Source organism: Carassius auratus, chromosome 29, assembly GCF_003368295.1.
Source record: "Carassius auratus strain Wakin chromosome 29, ASM336829v1, whole genome shotgun sequence".
NCBI classification, from domain to species: domain Eukaryota; kingdom Metazoa; phylum Chordata; class Actinopteri; order Cypriniformes; family Cyprinidae; genus Carassius; species Carassius auratus.
In genome coordinates, this window is record NC_039271.1 from 13,095,132 (window position 1) to 13,120,266 (window position 25,135).

Genomic DNA, 25,135 nt, shown 5'->3' on the forward strand with positions numbered 1-25,135 from the left:
TACTCTCCTTGTCTGACCTGTGCATGTGCAAAAAACGGTGATACACTGGCCCAACCAGCCTCTGCGGTTGTATCGCCAGTGTTTAACCTGAACAATAAAAATAATAATAATACAAATCGTGGCTGGTTAATAGAAATTGTGAGTTATTCTGGTTAGTTGCATGATGTACTTTTGATCATGCGGTCATATTGTGAAGAGATTGACATTTAAGTAACAGCATGTGCAACAAACTACAATACGGTTAAAATTAATTAAAATTAATAAACATTACTTTACGAGTTGGTTACATGGACTACAGATACCTTTGCAGCATTTGTTAATATAGGTTAATTCAAATTTCATTTGTATTAAGTTTTTATTACTTTTCAAGTTTTATAAATCGACATTAATGAATTTTGAATTAAAATGGATGGGTAATCAACATATATTTATGGGTAATTTTTATATTTATAAGTTAACATTACTAAATGCTTTACAAAAAAAAAGAAAAAGTGGTAATACTTTAGGGACCAACTATCACAATTAGCCGCATATTAGCATCCATATTACTAGCATATCGGATGCGTATTGGTACTTATAAATCATATATTGTTTTATATTTCATTGCCCTATTTTAGATCCCTTAATCCTGCCCAATACATTAGCTTCATAACTACCTTACTAACTATTAATACGCGTCAAATGTTGAGTTTGAGGCGAAAGTCATAGTTAATAGTAAGAATTGGCCCCCAAACTAAAGTGTGACCAAAAGAGTTTACTGTTGGTCCATGATGACTAATGAATTAAATAGTTAGTAATTTACTAATGCCAGAACTTTGTCAGATTCTAATGCTAATCAGTTGTTATTTATCATCTATAATAATGCTAAGCTAAGCTAACAAGAAGAACCAATTTTGCTTACACTAAAATCTGTAATTTCTGAATATTATGTTGTTACTTTACACCCTAATTTTGCCACTAGAGCAAAAGTGCTAAATTCTATGGAGAATTGTGTCCTATAGAGAAGCTGTCCCTCTTGGGAAATTCATCTATGTTTTGATATATGTTCACCTATACTGGTTTTGCTTTGTGTTGGAGCATGTGTTTGTGTTGACATTAGGCGCTCTATGCTTGCTTACCACAGTACAGGGCAAGAAAAAGATCATCTCTCATCACACAAAGGGCAAAAGCTGTGAAGGGCTATTCCATACATCTCATGGATTATGTAAAATGTGCATTTCTGCATAGAAAATGGGCTTGGGTCATCTACTCCTATGTACACACACTTCACTTACGCACAAGCTATTCTTAACAGCCCTGAAGGCAAGCCACGGCTCTTTATAACCATGCACACAAACACACATTTCAGCAGTCTGTCACAACTCGCCTCAGTAGAAATCAAAAAAGAAAAAAAAGTAATGAAATCATTTCCACTGTTTTGAAATTCTAGTGATATCTAATATCTTAATATCTAGAAATATCTAGTGATATTTCTTGTAACCCTAAATGTAGCCCCCAGATAAACCTTTCTGCATTTTTTGATATTCATTGAAGCATTTTATTTTATTTTTTTCATTTCATTTAGCCATTTTTCTTATTTGGTCCTCATTTTGTAGGCAAACCTTGACCCGCACACTCATTTACTCACACACTTCCTCTTGCACTCTCACAGACTCGGGCATGCATGCGTGAGGAACTTTGAACACTTAACGTCAATGCCAGCTTAAAGGAGAGCCGGCGAGTGCATGGGCAGACAGGATGTAGTGACAGACCAGCCGTGTAAATACACAATCTGCACAGACACAAAAATCCATCCACATCGAGATGGATTGTCAGGCATCTGCATATATGCAGGAAGACATCTAGCTCACTCTGCACTTCTAATGTGCCCTCGCACACACATATACATGCTTGTGCAAACACAAGATGTCACCCTAACTGTGTGTCCTTGGCCGTCCCATAGCTCTCGTTTATGGGATATCCCTCTAGGCTCTTGACGGACACTCTTTTAGGCAGGCTTGTGGTTCACCCATGCAGAAAGAAGGCCATAACACTTCCACTAGTCCCATTCTCATGGGGGAAGCGTGATGTATGTGTGTTTGTCTGTTCAGACTGTAAATAGATATGACATTGCGAATTTTATTAGTGCCGATGAACACATGCTTGGATACGCAGGCAAAGTAGAGAACAAATTATGTTTGCAACCGCTGCATATAGGATACTAGGGTTGTTGTTGTCGTTGTTTTAGGGATTTTTATGCGTCTATGGTTGAAGGAAGGTTGCCCTGCAATTGCACAAAGACATTTGCCCCTCAAGGGAGACTGCAGACCAAGAACGGCCATTTTTCTGCCTGAGATGATGGCAGTAATGTTTCCAGTCGTGTTCTGCAACGTCAAAAGCCTTTGAAGTGAAGAGGTCTGCTTGCACAGACAAATCTGTGTATCCAAAACACTGGAAGTCAGTGGACGGGGCCAGATTTTTCTGATGGTTTAAAGCTGACGTTGAATCATAATAGACCATATTTAGCTAATAAACATTCCTGGTCTTAGTGTGCATGTGTCATTGATTTATACTTTTTGTTTTACATATGTATGCAAAAAATGTAAAATGACTAAAATTAATATATTTTGATATTTCTCTCTCTCTCTCTCTCTCTCTCTCTCTATATATATATATATATATATATATATATATATATATATATATATATATATATATATTACAATATTCAAGGTATGAGACAAAATGTGTTTAGAGCTGCATTAAACAGTAATACAGATATATGCTATAGACCATCTTATACACACATTCATGTTTTCAGTTTTAATTAAAAAACTGACATTTAGTGTCTGGTTGGACGGATAGGTAGATGGATGGGAAGATGGATAGATGGGAGAACAGATAAGCTGAATAGCTGAAGTGTTGATGGATAGATGGGAAGATGGATGGGTGGATGATTGGATAGGTGCGTGGGTGGATTGATGGAGAGAAAAATAGGTAGTAAGCCAGGTTCCCCATTCCTGATTTCTGCCTCTGATTTATATTGAATGGTTTTTCCAGAAGGTACCAAAAATAGAGAAAAAAAAATAGAGATTATTTTCATTTGCACTCTTGGTGACAGTATATTCTAATATTATAGTAAATCGAGTCCCTCCGTCTCTGCAGCCTGGGGATATGACAGTAAAGGAATACATAAACTGTCTACTTGTCCTTTAAATTTAGCAGTGTTTAGATCTAAATGTCACTTGCTCTGAGATCCACACACTCTGTGTGTGTGTGTGTGTGTGTGTGTGTTCGCATCTGTGCAATGAATTTGATTGCAGTCCTGCTCCTTCCAAGTGGAGTTAGACGTATACACACAGGCATGGCATTTCCCTCTAGCTTGCTGACATTTGCTCCTTTCTAGGAGTACAAACTCTCCACTGCCAAAACGTTTAGTACCCTCAACTCGGCTGTCGCTTCAGGTGTCCTCTCTAATAGCCTGACAGTAATTATAAAGAGTGGACCTTCTCTTGTGCACGCCCACTAACATTTACTGAGAGCAGACGCTCCTGACTGTGTCTTTGATGCTTTTTGGCGGTGGGACATCCCTTAAATCCTGGCTAATAAATGCTAAATATTTGTTTCTTGCTGGCAGAGTTTGCTGCCGTCCTTTTTGTTTCAGAATCATTGTCATTCCAACCCTTCTCACGTCTGGTCCATTACCAGACTCCAGCGGCGTTACAGCTGCTTTTCACTGAGGAGTCTTGTATGTGATAACTTCAATGAATCTATTTAAGCTTGTCTACAGTTCCTGCTAAACCAAAACAGATTTTCAGAAGATTTGTTCTTATTTGGTTCAAGTGTATTGAGTTTCTCGCAACAACGTCGTCTAGAAATGCGTCTGAAGCCTCCTGGGCCTTAAACCCATCATTATACGGCAAGATAAGACCACCTAAGAGAATCCATGCTTTCAGCGTCTTTCTCTCGCTATTTCCACCTGTTTCTATTTTTCTCAGGTCACCGTGGCTCTTTTTCTGTGTCGTGCACACACAAACCCTTGAGAGAGAACAGTAGACAGGTTTAAGCCAGCAGGGTTGGGGATTCAGCTTACGCTACAGCTAACAGCTCATCAATTTTCTTTATTACCTGCTCTAAAAAATAAAAAAAACCGACGTCTTCAGTGCAGGGAGAGGCTATTCTTAGATCTGCTGCAAATTTCCCTCCTACATGCATACACTCACTCTCCCTACGTTTTTTACGCTCCTGTTTCTCCTTGCAACAAGATCATTCATTCAGATTGCTGATTTATTTGCTGTGCTTTGTTTGCAAGCAAAATGGCTGTAAGCATCTTGTGTGTGGCCTGTTTTTTTGCAACTCCAGGGGCTTCAATTGCAGTCATCTCAGTCTGCATTTAGTAATGGGTTTGTAATGGGTGAATTTTTACAGAAATGTTCTGGGTTTAATACAAGTTAAGTGCTGTGACATGCTGTCGATTTACTATAGAAAATAATTGTGACCTGTTCCTCAGGTTGTAAAAATAAGCAGAAATTGCAGTAATACACTTACAGAGTTTCTGAAGCCAGGCATTGCTCTGCAATAAAGTAACGCTCATAAAAAGTTTTGAAAGTTCAAAAGACTTTAACAGTTTGTTTAAACTGTTGCCTACAGATTTCAGAAATCCCTGAACATTTGTCCAAATTATATGATAAACAAAACATATTAATGGCATATATTTTAATGTTTTTTTTTATATATATATATTTTTATTTTATTTGAAAAAGAATGTAACGCATGAAAAAAGTCTCACAAACCTTGGTAAAATACAAGCAGTTTGTTTAACAAAATAATAATTTACACTTCTACATACACTAATACACAAATAATGATTAACATGCTACTAAATATTTAGCGTATTTAACATATGCTTTTATCCTAAACTCCTTACAGTTGAGGAAAACAAGAGATTTATCATAAGGAGGCAAGGTCTAGCAGTGCAAGTTTTCAAACATTGTCCAGAACTGTACAAGTTAGATGGAGGGATATTAGTGTAGTGATTTTTATCTAATTTTATGATCTATAAAGTCAATATTAATCAAGAGCATGTGACGTGCTGTCCATAGAGCATAACTTGAATGTGAAAGAATATTTTAATCAGATTGTGTTGTTTTTTGTCTCTGTCTATTCCCCCATCTTTTTATCATTTTTTTCTATGTATTTGATGTGATTCCCTAAAGGCTTTAGTGTTATATCTGGCGTTGAATGCGGGCAAGTGTGGCGGTTGTATTATTTGTGTTTGTTTGCGTACTTGTTCACTCGGGTGATTTCATGCATGTGTGTTTCTGTTCGTTCTTTGACACTCCATCGCCTGAAGAGTTGTAGCGGGCCCTAAGACCCCTCAGCATCAATCACACACAGCTCCCCTCCATTGTCCGAGACCATCAGTCTCTCATGATGACCCCTCCTGACCCCCATGGACCTGTGGGTTTAACATCCAGACATTAATCTGACCATGCCTGGCTGTGCAAGGAGCCATTTTGGGTTGTGGTTACAGAACGCCACAGGCTCATTGACAGAAGGAGCCATTTCTTCAACAGGAAAGCAAGTGGGCTCTTTTTCATGTGCTGTCAGTGTTTGTTGGGGCAGAGAGTGAAAGGAAGTGGCTCAGAGCCTGTCGGCTTCTGCGATTCTATTAAACATGGCAGTACATGGCCAGGACTGCACTCCATGCTCTCACAGGAAACTCAATCAAGAATCGATCAGAATGAATCTGAATCAAATTAGGGTGTCAGATTCACTCGACAACTTCCTGTTTTCAGTAAATCAGAGTCAGAGTGATGGCTCACCATTTGAATGTTTTAAAGCGACAGTTCACCCAAAATGTAAAACGCTGTCATGATTCATTCACCCTCCAGTTGTTTTAAACCCACGTTTCCTTCCATGGAACACAAAATTAATTCTGAAGGTTGAATTCTCTTTTCTGTACAGTTGCAACGAATGCCTCAACGCGGACACAAAATATGCCACTTCTGGGATACTTTTAAGGTGCTTCTTGTCATTTTTTAAGCCTGAAAGCTCAAGTCCTCTTTCATTGTGATCGCTTGGAAAAGAGTGCCCAGCACATTCTTCAAAATAACACCAAAATATCACAGGTTTGGTATGACAATTTTCAATTTTGGTTGAACCCTTTCTTTAACATCCACTTTTCCTTTTGAATGCAGAGTTCTAGAGTGATTACTTTCTTTTTACTCAAACAGACATGCATTTTGTCTGTCCTGAAGGAGTCACACTGTTATGTAAACACATACTCGGGCTTCACTTCCTCTTTCTGTCTTACTTTCATGCGCTTCTCTTTCTCTCTCCCAGCATGCAACTCCCTTTTCTCAGTACCCCCCCCCCCCTCTCTCTCACTCATTTGTGCCATGGGCTTGCAGCCAGCCATGTTGGTTGAATGTGTGTATGTGTGTGGGATGGTTTTAGTGGGCTACCAGGCCTCCTTCAGGATGTAAGTGTCCCCAGCCGCTCTGGCTGTCAATGTCAGTCCAATTTTACTTTCTTTTTACTAACTGGCTCCTCAGCATCTCCATGTGTAAAGACAGCTAAATGCCCATGTTTGTCAGATGCAAGCGAGTCGATGAGCAAAGCTGCGAGAGGTGGAATATTCGATCGGAGAAAATGAAGAGGCTGCTTTTCAAAAGATAAACAGTAGCCATGACAACCTGGCATCAAGACATTAAATAAACGTGATTATTTTGCTTTCAATTTGCACCCGTTTGTGTGTGCAGAAAGTGACGGATTATGCAATTATCAGTTTTATTTGATAAATGGATTTGTGTGAAGTAGACTTCTCTTGAATTTCACGTCCTTCCTGGAAGCCCTCTGTCATGACTGAGGCTGATTAAAATGAATGTGGTTGTTTCATGCGGTGAAGTGTGGGCAGACAGCAGGTAGGTAGGATAGCTGGAAATAAGCCGCTTTAAATAGCTCTGCTTCTAGTCTTTACGGCAAATGAATACTGATTTAGAGGGCTTTTATTTTTTCCTCAGCTTTGTACGAACATCAGGAGGTTTGTTCAGGATGGAATATTAGAACTCCTCCGGTGCATTCCATTCTTTGAAATCATTTTCCTTGCGTTGGAAAAAAACTGGTTTGTCCAAGTACAGGCAGAATAGTCAGTCAGTTGTTCAACAGCTGTATTGCTGCTTTAATAAACTTGCTATTGCTTTAAAGTCGGCATGAAATGGTAAGTCATCTTATCTCTTTTCTAATGAAAGTTTTTGATTATATTGTGAACAATTCATCCTTGCTTGTTTCATTTATTTAATTTATTTTGACTTTGTGAACTCAGTCTATATACTTTTCTCGTACGTGTGCTCCAATCATCCAGTCTGCTTAAACCCACCTCTTTCTAAGCTATTGACTGCAAACTTGCCTTCAGTCTAAACAACTGATGAGTAGAAGTAAGCCCAACCTTTATTTTTGTCTTTTCATTAATCTTTTATACTCAAATATGCATCAAAATATGAACAAAATTTCTTGTTTCTACTAAAGTTACATCCAGGTTCTGAAGGAGGATGAATTTACAGGTGCAATTCAGTGTGCTGAAACCCTTCCAAAAGCCTTTGCACTTTAAGTCACCTGTTTGGTGTTTAATTAACCAGATTATTCTGATGACTATGCTTTTTGCGTACGTCATGTTTCCTTTAACATCATTATCATCTTTTTGCAGTCTTCCTCTGATAGCTGTGTTGGAGCAGGAAGTCTGAGTGTTGTGTAAGGCCCCATATGCTGCCGTGTTTCCCTGAGGGCATCATCTGTGCGGGTGGGGAGCGGTGACATGCGTGCCAGACCCCCTCAGAACCATGCTAGGTTTTTTTGCGCAAACGGGCTTCATTTACATAGTTACTTCCCACAGAAATGGTGTTAAACCGCTTAGCACATTTAAGCATTCTGACACCAACGCATGGAACCAGGGCTAGAGTTTCTGGTGAGTTCTTACCTTTACAGTGCAGGAATTTCAGGCTGGTGGGAGTTTGTAACGGCTGACAGGAGGGCGGTGACATTAGCCGCGTAAGCCACGGTATAAGCTGCGCAACCGCCACTGCATGCGAACAGCTGCTGTCGGTGATATGAGGCTGAAGAGAAGCTCCTTGCATGCTGACATCTTGCAGCTGTTGATTCCCAAAGTGCCATGCCACCTGGGCACTTTTAATGCATAAATCAATCTGCTAAGTAACCACATCCAAGACTCTACTTCCACCTCTGCTCCTCATACCCCTCCCCTCTGTGTTTCACCCGATGTCACCCCATCCCAAGTTGGTTGGGTCAGAAAACGCTGGATTTATCCAGCTTACATTTTTCTGTGTGTTTACAGATGAGTGTACGGCCGTGTGTGTGATTATGCTAAGTGAGTTTATAGCGCCAGCTGAGTGTTTGCAGGTTAAGTGGATGCTGACAGTGTAGGTCACTTAGTTGATGTGTTTGTCAGCTGCCCGGAGTTGATTGATGTGGACTTTGGGACGTGTGATGGACGGTCGGTCTGCCCTTTGTCACCATATGGACCTGTGTGTTTGGGTCAAATTTGAACCTGAAAAAGTCTGACAGTGAAATCCCAGAGTGTTGTTTTTCCTTGTGTCTAGTGTAATGGTGCTTTACAGTCATATTAGCAAGGAACCTCTCTCTCTCTCTCTCTCTCTCTCTCTCTCTCTCTCTTTTAAGTAGACACCTGTTTAATAATAATAATTGCTTACATTTATATAGTGCTTTTCTAAGCACTTAAAGCTCTTTACATTGTAAGGGGGTATCTCCTCTTCCACCACCAGTGGATTTTAACTGGAAAATATGTGTAAGCTGTCACTGGTAGTTAGTTCTCTTTTTAATGCATCAAGATTTTGTTGTAAATGCTCAGGTACTCAGACATGTTTACACAGCTACATATGGACATGAATTCAAAAGTGTGAATGGCATGCTAACGTCTTCAAGCATATGAAGCTCTGGGACTTTATCCCTATAATACCTCCCTCAGACTAGAAACGCTCACTAGAAAGCTGATTAGATTTCAGAATGCGATATTGGACATGTCATTTTAAAATTTCCTATTGGTCAATGAATGTCTTGTCATATGACGTGTTCATTGAAATCGATGCATTTGCAGTGTAAATGTTAAATACCTCCCACCCTACAGTACATTGGTGCACAACTTCATTAGTGCTTGACTTCGCCCTTATAGGTATGGAGCCAGAAGAGTCTCAATAAAGATAAATGCACACACTACATTCACATATGCACACACAGGATTCATAGATGCACACACATGATTCATAAATACACTCACAAGATGCACAAATGCGCACAAAATTCACAAATGCACACACAAAATTTAAAAAGCACAGAAGATTCACAAATGCATACAAAATTCAGAAATGCACACAAAAATCAGAAATACACACACAATTCAGAAATGCAAACAACATTTACAAATGCACTCAAGATTCACAAATGCACAGGACAAGATTCACAAATGCACAGGACAAGATTCAGAAATGTATATCTGATGCACACACACATATATCTTGATTCACAAACTGCTTGCGATCTGTGAACTTCACTGCATTTGAACAAATGCTTTTTTTTAAACAGGGAATGATCAGCAACCAATCAGATGTCTCCCTTCTTTTAGCCAATCACAAGAATGCACCCCATGTGGGGGGGATTGTTTACTTATAAGCCAATCACATGAACGTGTTCACACAGCAATTGTATTAAATTGTATGAAAATACAGATGTTTAGATAACAATTCAGGTTTATTTTTTATTATTTTTTTACTAAATATAAATTAAAAAATGTCTCAATACATATAGCCCAGTGACTGCAGAAAAAAAGTTAACCATGGATTCATAAATTTGCAATAGGCAATTATTTCATTTTATTGAAATATTTTAATGAAAGTAAAAAAAAAAAAATGTTTAAACCTTTTTGAATATTTAAATATATCTAAATATTCTTTTGGATGCAATATAGAAGTCACTTTAATTATAATATTCAGTCCCTACATGAAGAGAGAGTCAGTGGTCCGCTGCGAGAGGAAAGTGGCTCTCTGGCTGCGAAAAGTGGGTCTCCGGCTGTCGTTCGCTTAAGGCTGGTTCACACGGCAGGATAATTGGGCCGATTTTAGCCCCGATTCAGCCCTTCCGACAATCTTAGGATGCTCCGATTATCGTAAAATAATCTGATCAAATATTCCTGCCATGTGTGGTGTGTTAAGACTAATCTCCTCTGCTCGGAAGAATGTCGGGACCGCTCCGATCTCAAATCGGGGATATCCAACATGTTGGATTTATTTTGCCCGATTTCTTCTCGTGTGTGGTGTCCCCCGAGGACAAACAATCACGCAGCCTGTGGACTGTGGCGTGTAGCCAATCAGACAGCGAGGTGACGAGGCAGTGATAGTACCGGGAAACAAAATCAAAACAGCCACCGTATATAATATAACAAATACAAATAAAGTCGATGGGCATAACTACATCCACAACTGCAGTCCACCAGAGTACATGGAAACTAATATATGAACGTTTATTTCAACGGTTATTAATCTGTGTAGTACGTAACAACATTTCTATGAGATAAAACAACAACTTATCTCCATATCATGATATAGCAAGTATAGTCCATGCTCGCGTCGTCTCCACCTCTTTGACCATCGCCTTTTCTATGGCCAGTGGCCACTGCATCCTCTTTGTCCGCCATGATTGTTTACTCTAAAGTCACGTTTGATCTCGAGGGATTTTGCGAGATTTCCCGTCTGACCTGGGAATGCTCGGGAGTCAAATCGGTTCGTGTGTGATGTGTTGATATTGCCGTGTGGCTGCACACCACACACGGAGCGACCAAAACTGTTAGACCCGTGATTTTTTATCGCCGTGTGTGGGGTCTCTCAGGTTTGGAAAATCTGCCGACAATTTTAAAATCGTCCCGTGTGAACCAGGCCTTAGGAAAGTGAGTTGATCGCTGCGTGAGGAAAGTGAATCGTTCGCTCAACTTCGCTGCTTGAGGAAAGTGAATCGTTCGCTGAGGAAAGTGAGTCGCTCGCTGGGTGAGGAAAGTGAGTCGTTCGCTGCATGACTCGTGAGGAAATTGAATCGTTCGCTGAGGAAAGTGAGTCGCTCGCTGGGTGAGGAAAGTGAGTCGTTCGCTGCGTGACTCGTGAGGAAAGTGAATCGTTCGCTGAGGAAAGTGAGTCGCTCGCTGGGTGAGGAAAGTGAGTCGTTCGCTGCGTGACTCATGAGGATAGTGAGTCGTTCGCTGCGCAAAGTGGGTCTCTGGCTGCGCAAAGTGAGTCGCCGGCTGTGTGAGGTAAGTGAGTCGTTCGCTGAGGAAAGTGAGTCGTTCGCTGCGTGAGGAAAGTGAGTCGTTCGCTGATTGGCTTATAAGTAAACAATCCCCCACGTGGGGTGCATTCTTGTGATTGGCTAAAACAAGGGAGATACCTGATTGGTTGCAGATCATTCCCTGTTTAAAAAAAGGCATTTGTGTGTCGAGCCAAGTCAAGGGAGTCTCAAAATTCACACACAAATGCAGTGAAGTTCACAGACCGCAAGCAGTTTGTAAATCAAGATATATGTGTGTGTGCATCAGAAATACATTTTTGAATCTTGTCCTGTGCATTTGTGAATCTTGAGTGCATTTGTAAATGTTGTTTGCATTTCTGAATTGTGTGTGTATTTCTGAATTTTGTGTGCATTTCTGAATTTTGTATGCATTTGTGAATCTTCTGTGCTTTTTAAATTTTGTGTGTGCATTTGTGTATCCTGTGTGTGTATATATGAATTATGTGTGTGCATGTATGAATCCAATGTGTGCATATGTGACTGTAGTGTGTGCATTTATCTTTATTGAGACTCTTCTGGCTCCATATATAGGTCTTATTAGCATGCACAGTAGCAAAACATTTCTGTCATTAACTGCAGCTGGATCCTATGTCCTGCTTAGATTTGAGTGTGTGCTGGGGTCAGAGGTTGTAGCTGTTAAATGTCAGTCAGGAGGAGTTCAAAAGAGTAAGGCTCGGTGCTGTTGTCATTCATGGATCTTTTCATATTGATTTTCTTTCCCCCCTCTCTCTCTTGCTCTCTCTTGCTCTCCTCTCTCTGTCTCTCTCTCTCTCTCTCTCTCTCTCTCTCCCTCTCTCCCTCCCCTTACCCCAGTCTAAGGGTGCACTTTGCCTTGCATACTAATTGGCTTCATATTTGAGTTGCGAACAGAATAGGATTGCATTCTGCCTGCTTTTATGTATATTGTTAAGCAGTATCGATTCAGTTTTTGTATTTATATAAAAAACACATTGTTTTAAGGCAGTGCTTAAAAGCTGTGCACTCTGGTGTTGATAAATGGGACATTGCACATTAAAGGAGCGACACAGGAAACGGGCACATATTTATCCAGTGCAATCATTTTATTCTGGAAGGTGCACTGAATACTTGCACTTATTTAATGGTTAATTCATTAATCTCATATTATGCTAATAAAAATAGACCCTTCAGGATGTGGTTGACTGTCTCTCAATATGCCATTATCTCATCATGGCACATAGATTTTTTTAGAAAAAAAAAAAAAAAAAAAAAATATATATATATATATAGTTTTTTATGTAAATGTCAATTTATTTATTTATTAAATGCTGAATTTTTATTAAAATCTTTAAATATATTTTAGTTTTAATAGCATATGTAGAAATCTGTAAACGGCCTTTAATTTGGGTTATTATATTTAAGTGTAGATGGAAGGGGATTGGAGATAAATGTCATACGTTAGCTAGGCTTAAAAATGACCCCCAGATTCTAGAGTTCCTCCACACCTAAATATAAATTCAATTTCATCCTGAAAAATGTGAAACAGCTTTGACAAAACCTTTTCTGTTTGGATCATTCTCTTGTGGTCACCTACTTGTATCTTTATAAGGGTTGTTGCATTTGCATTGCATTTCTGCAGTGGTTGAATCATTGGTTTGATAATGTATAAAGACTGCATATCCATCTGCAAATGTAAGTGTTTATTCTAGTGTTAAAAAAAAAGCATTCGACATAAAGGCATATCTGTCTTGTTAGTCATTCCATACTCCTAATAGCTTCATCAATATGCACAGACGAATCGAGCAGACTGGCATCATGGGTCGTAGAACTTAATTGACTCCGCTTAAACACCCTGATGATGTATCCCTCCTCTCCGATTACCATTCAGATTTTCTTGTGGTGCCTGTATTCTATTGTTTTGTTCACTTGCTTTTGAGGATGAACTTGACCTTCAGCCTCCACATCCCAGTCACCATCTGTGTGTTTCCAACCCGTTGAGACTAATAAATTATACCATTTTCATCAAATTACCATTCAGTTCGAATTTTCTCTAATAAACTGTTTCAGATGTTTAATGTTGACTTCAGTCACTTTTATCCAAGTATTACAATGGAAAAAAGTCTCCAGACAGCTAGACAGATTTACTGAACTATGTCCTCTTAAGAAATGTGAATCATTTCACTTTGAAGAACTGAAGCACAATTGCATGCAGATATTCTCAGAGTTTAATTAACCATCTGGTTATTCCTGTACTGTATTTGTCCTGGAATGGAGAGAAAATAAAAGTTAAAAGTCTTTATACACTGCTAATGGCCAGTGAATCTCTTCAATCTGATATTTTCAGGTACACACTGCTGACAAATTATTTTCTTATTCCAACTGTCCAATTTATTCACCAGTTCCTGAGTTTAAGTGGGCTTTGTGAAAGATGTATGTGTATGGTGTGTTGTGTGAGTGTGCCGTGCCATTATGTCTAACATAGAAGTATCAAAATGAGGCTTCTCTTGAATTAATGAGCTTTAATTCCAAAGGTGCCTTCATTATTAATATAATGGACGCTAAATTGATTTACCAAGTATAATTTGATTAATAAGCATTATTAGATGACTGTGTGACAATAAAAGCCTTTATAAAAAATAAAAAAAGGCCAAGTTTTACTTCATTTTATGTTTGTTGAAATAAGACAGTCTGGTTACCTGCCACGGGTGCAGTGACTTATGGGTATTGTAGTTCTCCTTCCTATCTCACTATAGTGTTTGATGCATATCACTCTCTTGGATGTAGATTCATTTGGCAGGTGAAATTCCGTATGTTCGGGTATGAACTGGGACTTTACGTTTGATTCTTTCCCTTGGGCCCTGTGTGTTTGTGTGTGCACTCTGGGTGTTGATGGGGATTCGCTCTCACTGGGTGGAACACACTCTAATGGAATTGACACGCTGTCACGTTTCATCAGCGTTTGGAATGGCCCCCTTCCCTGAACACGGTGTGTGAGAGGCAGTTTTTATGAATGTAACTCTGCTGTATCTTTAGTCCCTGAAGAGAAATCTGACCTCTTCTTGAGTGCTCAGTACAACAGACACACTAATATAGTGTTGACTAAAACTGCTGCTTACAATGGCTGATACTATTCAATTCAATTCACAGTCACCACTGACAAACTGCTACTAAATGTATTGTAGAAACTTAATTTTCTGTAAAGCTGCTTTGGAACGATTTGTATTGTGAAAAGCGCTATACAAAATAATCTTGAACTGAATCCAATGACTGATACTACTAATAAAGCATTAAACCACTCAATAGCATGCATCATTATAGTGACTTCAGCAAAGGTCATGGCCTTAAATCTTCACTCTTTAAAATTAAGTGGTTTATTTTATAAATAAAAATCTGTTTAATAAACAATTACTTTTATTATTAGTAATAAACTATCATGATTTAATATTATTTTAAAAACATTAATATATAGAATCATATTCCTGTCCCCCATTTGCCCTCATTCGATTACTGTTTTTAACTCAGATAAGCTTTTCTTTCCCTGTTATTTCTGCAAAAAATGTCATTATTATTTGATGATTTTCTATGTGGGTTTGGATAAATTTTGACATTGTAAAGGATTTTTTTTTTTTTTACAAAAACCCCCAGTAGTGTCAGCCATTTGAAAAGAGAACTTAATTTGAATTCATATGAAATTATTTTAATTTTACAATTGATAACATTAACATTAACACAGAAGGTACTGTGAACTCTTGGTTACTGTTGACATTTACAGTGACTTGAATGAGTATAACTGTGACATCTGTATCCTCTATGGGCGCTGTGTGTTTATCAGAATTTTACCATGGTTTCTAACAAGCTCATCCAATCAGAGTCTCTCATTACCCCACGTTAGACGCTCATGTTTCTGCATCTTTAGATGTCTGCCAATTGTGTTTTGTCATTTGATCATTGTGGCTAGCGTGCAACAAAGCTGTCGTTTCACTAGTTTCGTCTCTGTCGCACTTGTTTTTTTGTGGCTTATTGCTATGGATTTAGGCCACAGGCAGGTCAATGACAGAATACATCACAAATCCTTTCTCTTCATAACCCCGCCCAGCAGCAGTCGTATACCTGCACTCATGTGGAACAAACAAGAATGGTTGGTTGCTCACAGAAGGTCATTTGCCCAGGGTGCAGTGTGTCTCTTTGAGTCATTGTGTGTGTTTGTGGCTGCTTTTGTGCTTTTGCAGCGGAGGATACATGAAAGTGGGTTTCTGCATATGTCCGCCCGTTCACGCGTGTCTCAAGTGCCCTTGCCTCTACGGTGCGTGTCAGAGATCACCTGACCTCTGCTGTGCCAGAAGTGGCATTGACAGTCGGCACTATAACAAATGTTGACACTCAAATCTGGGTGACTGCAATTGTTCCTCCAGGTTTGATTATAACTTTGTGTTACTGTGCCAGGGCATTGTGGGTAGTGGGGTTAGACTAGCGCCCTTGCTGTGGAGTGGTTTGCAGAGCATGACATGTTTAAATCTTCATTAACCCTGCAGTTTTCCCCAAGGAATCATTTACCGCCATGTTCCGTCGTTTTCGTCACTTCTCGGAGGGAAGTAATCAGATGTAATTGGGTAGTTTAACCCTGTAGTTTATCATTTGGTGGCTGGGTTTTCAAGGCTTACTGCATGTCACCAGCTGTATTACATACATATATGGTAATTCACAGTCTAGTGCTGAGATTGGCCTGTAAATGGCGGCCTTGCAGTCCTGGTGGACATAATTAGTTAAAACCAGCACCGTGAGGAAGCGCATATAAAAGTCTGGTTTGTAATTAACTGCCTCCTGCTCTTTGTGTGAGAAAAAAAAAAAAAATGGAATAACGGGGAAAACTTTAATAGCTGATGAACATCATTTGCTAATAAAGCCTCCAAAATGAAATAAGGGGCAGTTGGTTAATTTGTGTCTGTAATTCATGCACTTAGTAAGCAAAACAAACTGCTTCAACTGCACGCGGGGACGCTTTTCTTGACATTTCATAAAGCATTGATGAAGTGGAACTTCTCGTCCTTCTTGTTGGCACGTTGCTGAAATCCGCACTCGAATTTGTGATTTGCAACCACAAGTCTTAGTGAGCTCGCTCTTGCTGCATGATTCTCTGCCCTCTGTCTCTTGTGGTTTTGCTCAGATTTAGCCAATTCCGTCCTGTCTTCCATATGAAGTGCAGAGGTCATTGTGACCTTCTCATGGGTGGATAAATGGGTTACCAACCAATCATGTGAATGCAAAGGGATTATCAACAAACCGTGTTTAAACTGATGCCAGTGGATTAAACCGATCTGATCTTGTTCGGTCTGAGGTGTTAATAGGTTTAAATGAACATGAAGTCAAAATTAACCCCATTTAGTTAATAAAGTCAAATGGGTTGCAATGTGGCTGTGGTGTATTGGTAATTATAGATCCTGTTTTAAACTGGAAAATGTGTTTATCGACAGCTCTGGGCCAATTATGAAGAGAAACCAAAAGAAGAGGTGGCTCAGCTCACAGAGGAGAAGGAACGTGTGGCAAAATACCGTGCCGTCTATGTCACCGAAATCACAGACGGACTGCACTTCTATGCACAGGATGTGGAGACCGGTGAGTTGCTGACCTCATTTTTAAAAATGATGTCATGGCTCAGAATAGTTGCTTTTGTGTTAGTGTACACTCTCGTTGCACATCTGTCTGTCCGTATTTTCATATCATTGTCCTGCAGCTCCAGAGTGTTCAGTCATGTGACACAATAATGGCTCACGCGATTGGCTTAAAATGATGAGAGGGAAAAAAATGGGAAAGATACCATAATGCAGAAAGTCACATTCCGCAACTGTAAATGGGTATGCTTCCGCATGCCATTCTATTTGGATTAAACCGTCATCAGTAAAAAAAAAAGCTTTCTGAATCACACAATTTAAATTGGCTTCCTTTGTTATGTTTAGATGACGGACTCTCAGGGTTTTACGCTAATGGGCGTCCAACTCCGCATTCAACCAGCCATGATTATGACATCATACCTGAAGGGCTTTCTTCAGACTCCAGATATGATGATTATTAAATGTAGCCGCTCCAGCAAATTCTAGTTAGGAAACATTGCAGGTAGTGTGCGTTGTCCTCTAAATGCCCTGAGTGATCTCTCTGCTCAGTGTGATCGCATCTAGTCATTAAACATGACATTTAAATCGCCCTTAGTAGTGACCTAGTCCACAGCAGGGCAAACGTCTTGAGGTTCATTGAGCTGTTTTAGTAAACAAACTCACTTTATTTCTCATATTTTTACATATTCCTGCATACACGTGCACACACACTAGGACCAGAAGAAAGATCGTAATTATGAGCACACACTGTTGTTTGTTGCATAATTAGGGTCTCAGTACGTGTTTATGAGCAGGACCATAAAATTGACCTCAGTTGTCTCTAAACGCATTTTAATTTACAAAGTAATTAATTTGCATGAATTTAGAATAAATCTGTGGCTTGCGTGGCCAAGAGCGTGACAGTCCTATCACTTTTATTGTCCCTTTTGGCTTCAAATAACTCCATCTCAGAGACCTGCAAGTGCCGAAAAACATTTAAAAATAACTAAGGGAAAATGTTAGCGAAAAGAGTGAGATACTGGCCACCCTCAATTTATCACTTTAGCTCCTCAGATGAACTTTAACCCCGGCAGGTTGCCCTGAGAGGAGGTGAAGACAGCTGTGCCACTCCTAGTAACCATCACATCAATGAATACACAGTGCTTTGTGAGGTAATTATTCAGGTGATCTGTTTAGCTGCAAGAGAAAAGCAGGTCACAGCAAATATAGTGCAAAAACGGAGGGAGATATGAGATGCAAAACAGGAAATAGGCAATCCGGAAAAATGCTGAGCTGAAAATGCAGAATGTTTGCAGCTTTGCACTGTTTTAGCTTTTTTGTTGTGTTGCCTTTTTAATGCCTTTTTGATTTTAGCAGAAAAACCAGCAAGTATGCATCTTTTCCCTTGTTTAATTGGCCAGTGTTTTCCACTGAGAGGTTTGGAGATGGAGAGAGAGTGAGATGTGCTCGTTAGGGAAACGGGATTGTTATTTTCAGCTGAAAGTCATTCCTCTTTCTCCCTCTCACACTCTCTCCATACTGCGTAAAGGAGGTCCCATTCCTTGTAGAGCACTTCAAAGCAAAGCCCTATAAAAACCTACGAGCCAGTCGCTTTGCAATTTCATTACCAGTTTCTCACAATAACTTCAGAAAGACAGGAAAATCCGAACGGGGCAGGCACGATTTTCATAAAAACTTTGAAGACGTGCCTTTTGATTATGACATAACTTTTTATGTCTACAAATCTTGCATCTAATAATTCCTCTTTCTTCCCTAATGGTGGTCTTGCAGAAAGTAGTGTTGGAGTTTCATATCATTTGCGTTTCATATATTCAAATCATATTAAAAGATGAAAGTCATCACTGTGAGAAAACAGATGGAAATCCAGTGTGGATGTCAGGAGTCTGTTTGAGGGTCTGATTTATGAACAAGTGTGAATAGAGGAATACTGATCACATTCATAAGTATATTACAAAACTGGATTCTTAGATTCACACGTTCACTTTTTATCGTGAAAATGGTACTGCATTCAATTAACCAGAACATGAGCTTCAGGAAGGAGGCATGCAACTCTCGATCCATGATTTCTGACAACTTCAGACCAGTTCTGAAGAGACGTATGGAATATTGCAGTAATTCCATCCAGTCACATGTCTGCAACATGTGTTTGGCCACTGTTATTATGTCAGTGTAAATAACAGATCAGTTCAAGATTCGATCAGTTATCTGAACACGTCTGTAACCTCTGCATAGTTATTTTTCCCTGCGACTCAAACGGAGGCTCTTATACAGTGTCGTGTCGAGTGAAAATAAACAGCTCCGATTGATTTTGTGGCATTACAGGGCTAAAGCTGCCATCTCTTTTGAGCACTGTGCAGTCTGCTGTTAATACACAGACCGATGCTGTGATGAGCTCAGCTCACGACATCATTTAAAAGACTCCAAACACCCACAAATCGCCCTGCTAACATCTCCGGTTTCCAGCACCCCATGCGGAGCAGGGAAAAGCTCTCTGCGTGTGTGTCTCTATCAATTCTTTTGTCTGTGTTCTTTAATTAGTTAGATTTAATTACTCAAAGTGTGGGATCAGTAGTGAAATGGAATTCCTTGGGCAAACGTCTGTGTGTATCTCCAGAGGCCGTGTGTAATTTCTCTCTAGGGTGGGCGTGCTGTGTAGTTGTGGAACTGAAACCTCAGTGAAGTAATGAACACTTTTGGTTACCCGCACTGACAGATTAGTCTGGCCATCAGCATCAGCAAACACATCTGCAACAGTCGCATGACTGCTGTTTGTCTTCAGCTGGTGGAAACTAATTCATAGCAGAGATGGGCTTGTCACCTTGTGTAGATATTTGGGAGGATAATTATGTGTCAGTTTGCGTTGAGTATAATTATTTATGTCAGGTTTGTTTCCTGGTTTTATTTTTGTTTGATACAATTTTTTCCTGCACTTGTTACTTTCCGGAACTGTCATTAAAATAAAGGAAGAAAGAAAAAAGAAAAATGGCAGGAAACTTAAAAAATGTCATTTCCCTCTGCCCTGATTTTTTAAAATATTCATAATTATTATTAAACATACTTTTTTAATTGCTGTATAACAACTAAATAGTATTGTCGATTTTTCCACCCTAAATGTATATTTTATATCAATTTTGTATATCGGTAAAATGTTGAATTTACATTTTTAATTACTGTATAAAATCAAAATAGTATTGTAGATTCTTTCTGCCCTAAATTTTTAGATATATTTATATAATATTTATATTATATAAATAGTATTTTTTTTATTGTATAACATTGCAACTTCACATCTTGTGTATTTGTGTGTGTTAATATATATATATAATAATATTTTATTATATATTTTAATATAAATGCCCCCGTTGTTTTTTTTTCCCCCGTCTTAATTTCTTGCCTGTAACCAACAGAGACTGTGATGATACTGTACATCTGTCTGATAATTCAGGTTCATGAGTGTGTTGGGCAGTTGTGGTATTAGTTTGGCTGGTGAGGGTAAAGGGGCTGTCTCTGGCACACTGCTTAATGACTCGAGTGGTTCCCTTAACAGGTGCCAGTTTATACACATCCACCACTACTCACCCTTACATGCAACAGCTGTTTTACACCTGATGAAGGCCATCCCACTGGGAATTGTTTTTTCTTTTTCTTCAGCGTTGCCTAAATTTGTACTCACTGTTCCCATAAACATTCACCAAAGCCATCATCCTCTTTCGTTGGCTGCGCTTCACAAATGGAGTGACTGGAAACGATGCTTTGATATTGATTTAATTAAGGGGGGGCGAACGCTGGTACTTTGTATTGATTTCAGCACTGGAGGGGAGTCTGTAGGCATAGAGGTGAGAGCCGCAGTGTGAAGCACTCTTGATTAGGACTCGAGTGTCGTCTGAACATCTCCTGTTTGCCCGTTCTGAAGATTTATAGAGGCTTTAGGTAATTGTGTCTGTAATGTTCCGACTTTGATTCAGGATTTTTTTTTAAAGATGTTAATTAGTTGTTTTATTGCTTTGAAGCCTGAATGAAGACATACAGATTTAGTTTTTTTCCAGCTGTATTTACTCAGGAAACGTATAACATCCAAGTGAAAGATATAACTCCCAACATGTCAAAAAAGTGTTATGTGTGAGTATATATAGGCCCAAGATTTGAAGAGTGGTGATTATAAAGCACTTTGAGCTGGAGGGAAAATAGGCCTAATCTCTGCATAACAAATTATAGAATTGCAATAAATGCAACTTTCAGAGCTTGTGGCTTTATGAAGCACTATTGAAGCTTTGATATATTATGAAGCAGGTAGCCAAATTGCCTTTCCTATGACCACTTTTAACAAAGCAGAAACCAAAAAGGTGCTTTGCACGCCTCCAAGCCTGGAGCACAGTAGGGCTTTATTGGGTATATTTGGAAACTTGCAATCAAAACCCAGTCAAAATCTCACCCACCGCCTGTGCGATGAGAGGAGAAAGACACAGATGCTGCCCCTGCCCTCCCTTCACAATGGCTTTGAAATCACAGAGCTGTAATTTAGCACCGGGCACTGATTGCTGTGACACCCCTGTGCCATCCAAGCACCAAAACGGGGCACATTTTGAAGGACCCTGGGATTGTTTTGTGTCTTTATCCCTGTTTATGTGTGTCCATGTGTATGTACAAGTTTTTGTTACATTTCCGTCGCCCCACTGCTGAACAGAGGCTTTTCATTTCTCTTGTCTCTGTTTGTTTGACCGAATGTAACGGCATAAGCAGCTGTAGAAGCCTGTAGATATGCAGCGGGTGAATCTTTTCTCTTGTCGAGGTTGTTCCTTCTGTCTTTCACCCCATTCCCACCCCACTGGGGCTCATCCGCCCCGTCTCCCGCTCAGAGTCAATCACGAGTGCTGGGAGGAGAAGTGAAATTCTTTAATACTACCCTTATCCTTGCAGAGTGGACCCCATCCACCTGCCAATGAATGTTTAATGAGACGAGTGGGCAGGTGGGCCAGCCCACATCACCACGTGCCGCCCCGGTGTCAGTGTGACATGTGGCTTTGTCCTTAAGCTTGGCGTGGGCTGTCGCTTTTACCTGGAGAGGAAGGAAAAGAGGGAATGAACATCACTGTTTGAAAGAGATAAAGATGTAACTGCAAATGGCTTTGAGAGGAGGAGTGAACATTGGCCAGTGTGCTTTTTTTTTCTCTCTCTCTTCAAGGGTGGCGTTCCTTATAGTAATTTTAGAAACATTTAGATATTTTGCATAAACATTTTCATACATACAGATTATCACACAACTATTGTGATTATGCTCAGTATTTTAATTAATTAACTATGTAGTTTTTTGTAATATAGTGTTTGTATTGGAATACATTGTTGTGGTTCTCGTATTTTTCTCAGTGCAGGAATTACAATACTGTTCAGCAAAGAAATTCTTAATGAAATATTGGGAAGAAAATTATCTCAATGCAAAGAACAAAAGTTTTATTAATAGGCTTCACTATATTTATGTAAAAAAAAAAAAAAAAAAAAAAAATATATATATATATATATATATATATATATATATATATATATATATATATATATTTACATTTACATTTACATTTATTCATTTAGCAGACGCTTTTATCCAAAGCGACTTACAGATGAAGACAGTGGAAGCAATCAAAAACAACAAAAAGAGCAATGATATATAAGTGCTATAAAAAGTCTCACAAGTTGAAGATGGCTAAGGACTCAGCTGCTCGGATTGAGTTGGGGAGTTCATTCCACCAGAAGGGAACATTTAATTTAAAAGTCGGTAAAAGTGACTTTGTGCTTCTTTGAGATGGCACAATCAAGCGATGTTCACTTGCAGAACGCAAGCTTCTAGAGGGCACATAAGTCTGAAGTAACGAATTTAGGTAAATGGGTGCAGAGCCAGTGGTAGTTTTGTAGGCAAACATCAATGCCTTGAATTTTATGCGAGCAGCTATTGGAAGCCAGTGCAAATTGATAAACAGAGGTGTGACGTATTCTTTTTAGCTCATTAAAAATTAATCTTGTTGCCGCGTTCTGAATTAATTGTAAAGGTTTGATAGAATTGGCTGGAAGACCTGCCAAGAGGGCATTGCAATAGTCCAGCCTGGACAGAACAAGAGCTTGAACAAGGAGTTGTGCAGCATGTTCTGAAAGAAAGGGCTTGATCTTCTTCATGTTGAATCAAGCAAATCTGCAGGATCGGACAGTTTTAGCAATGTGGTCTGAGAAAGTCAGCTGATCATCAATCATAATTCCAAGGCTTCTAGCTGTTTTTGAAGGAGTTATGGTTGATGTGCCTAACTTGATGGTGAAATTGTGATGGAACGATGGGTTTGCTGGAATCACAAGCAGTTCTGTCTTGGCAAGGTTGAGTTGAAGGTGATGGTCCATCATCCAGGAAGAAATGTCAGTTAGACAAGCTGAGATGCAAATAGCTACCGTCGGATCATCAGGATGGAATGAGAGGTAGAGTTGAGTGTCATCAGCATAGCAGTGGTATGAAAAGCCATGTTTCTGAATGACAGAACCTAACGATGCCATGTAGACAGAGAAGAGAAGTGGTCCAAGAACTGAGCCCTGAGGCAACCCAGTAGTTAGATGCTGAGACTCGGACACCTCACCTCTCCAAGAAACTTTGAAGGACCTATCTGATAGGTAAGACTCAAACCATTGAAGTGTTGTTCCTGAGATGCCTTTCGCCAGTAGCGTTGATAGGAGGATCTGGTGGTTAACCGTGTCAAAAGCAGCGGACAGATCAAGCAGGAGAAGTACTGAAGATTTGGATTCTGCTCTTGCCAGTCTTAGAGCTTCAACAACTGAGAGCAAGGCCGTCTCAGTTGAATGTCCACTTCTGAAGCCAGATTGGTTGCTGTCAAGGAGATTGTTGTGTGTGAGAAATGTAGAGACTTGTTTGAACACAGCTCGTTCAAGTGTTTTTGCAATAAAAGGAAGAAGGGAAACTGGTCTCTAGTTCTCTTAAAGAGATGGGTTGAGGTTGGGTTTCTTAAGTAGTGGAGTTATACGTGCCTGTCTAAATGATGAGGGAAAAACACCAGTGTGTAGGGAAGTGTTGATGATGTGAGTGAGTGCAGGTACAACTTCAGGAGAAATGGCTTGAAGGAGATGATATAGAATTGGATCAAGCGGGCAAGTTGTAGGGTGATTAGAAAGGATGAGTTTTGACACTTCTGCCTCAGAGAGTGAAGAGAAGGATGTAAATGAGTGTAAGTTTGCTGGTGATATGAGCTTGACTGATTGTGGTGTATAAAATTGTGCACTAATGTGTTTAATTGTATTAATGAAAAACATTGCAAAGTCGTCAGCTATTAGAGATGAAGCAGGAGGAGGAGGAGGTGGACAAAGAAGTGAGGAAAATGTTTTAAAAAGCATGCAAGAGTTAGATGAATTGTTAATTTTGTTATGGTAGTATGTCCTTTTAGCAGAGGAGACATTAGCATAGAAAGAAGATAGGAGTGACCGATACACAATAAGATCAGTAGTATTATTGGACTTGCGCCACACCCTTTCAGAAGCTCTAAGCTTAGAACGGTGTTCGCGTAGAACATCAGATAACCAAGGGGCAGAAGGGGTGTTACGGGCTGGCCTGGAAGATAAGGGGCAAACAGTGTCTAAACAAGATGTAAGAGTGGAGCAGAAAGTATCAGTAGCACTGTTAGCGTCCAAAGATGCAAACAGTTTAGGGGAAGGAAGTGAAGATGAAACCATTGCAGATAGCCGGGAGGGTGAAAGTGTGCGTAGGTTACGTCAAAAGATGACATGTGGAGGGGTAAGTGATGTGTCAGGGATCATGTTGAGGATAAGAGTGAGGAGGAAGTGATCCGACGTGTGCAGTGGAGTAACCAGAACATGATCAGTAGAGCAGTGTCTCGTATAAATAAGGTCCAGTCGGTTGCCTGATTTGTGAGTAGCAGTAGTTGACACTCGGTTGAGATCAAAAGCAAGCAGAGTGTGGAAATCGGCAAACAGAGGTTTATCTAGATGAATGTTGAAATCTCCAAGCATAACTAGGGGAGTACCATCCTCAGAAAAGGTTGAGAGCAACACATCTAATTCATTCAAAAAGTTACCCAGTGGATGGTTATTAAGTCCAAGTCCACTAATCTTATTAAGATTGCGCTGTCTACATTGTGTGTTGCATGGTTTACGAGTGGTAATGATAGTAGGGATCTGGAAACACATAGTAAGATTTGGTTATAAACAAAAAACAACTGAAA

The 25,135-nt window shown here is 39.6% G+C and overlaps 1 protein-coding gene across 1 annotated transcript in view; it reads left to right on the plus strand.

Moving 5' to 3' along the window:
• Nucleotides 1–25,135, plus strand: part of snd1 (staphylococcal nuclease and tudor domain containing 1) — a 158,907-nt gene that overhangs the window by 109,983 nt on the left and 23,789 nt on the right. Inside the window, exon 18 of the mRNA XM_026209660.1 lies at nucleotides 16,776–16,917. Within this exon, the coding sequence (XP_026065445.1) occupies nucleotides 16,776–16,917 (142 nt within the window). The remainder of the gene's footprint in view (nucleotides 1–16,775; nucleotides 16,918–25,135) is intronic.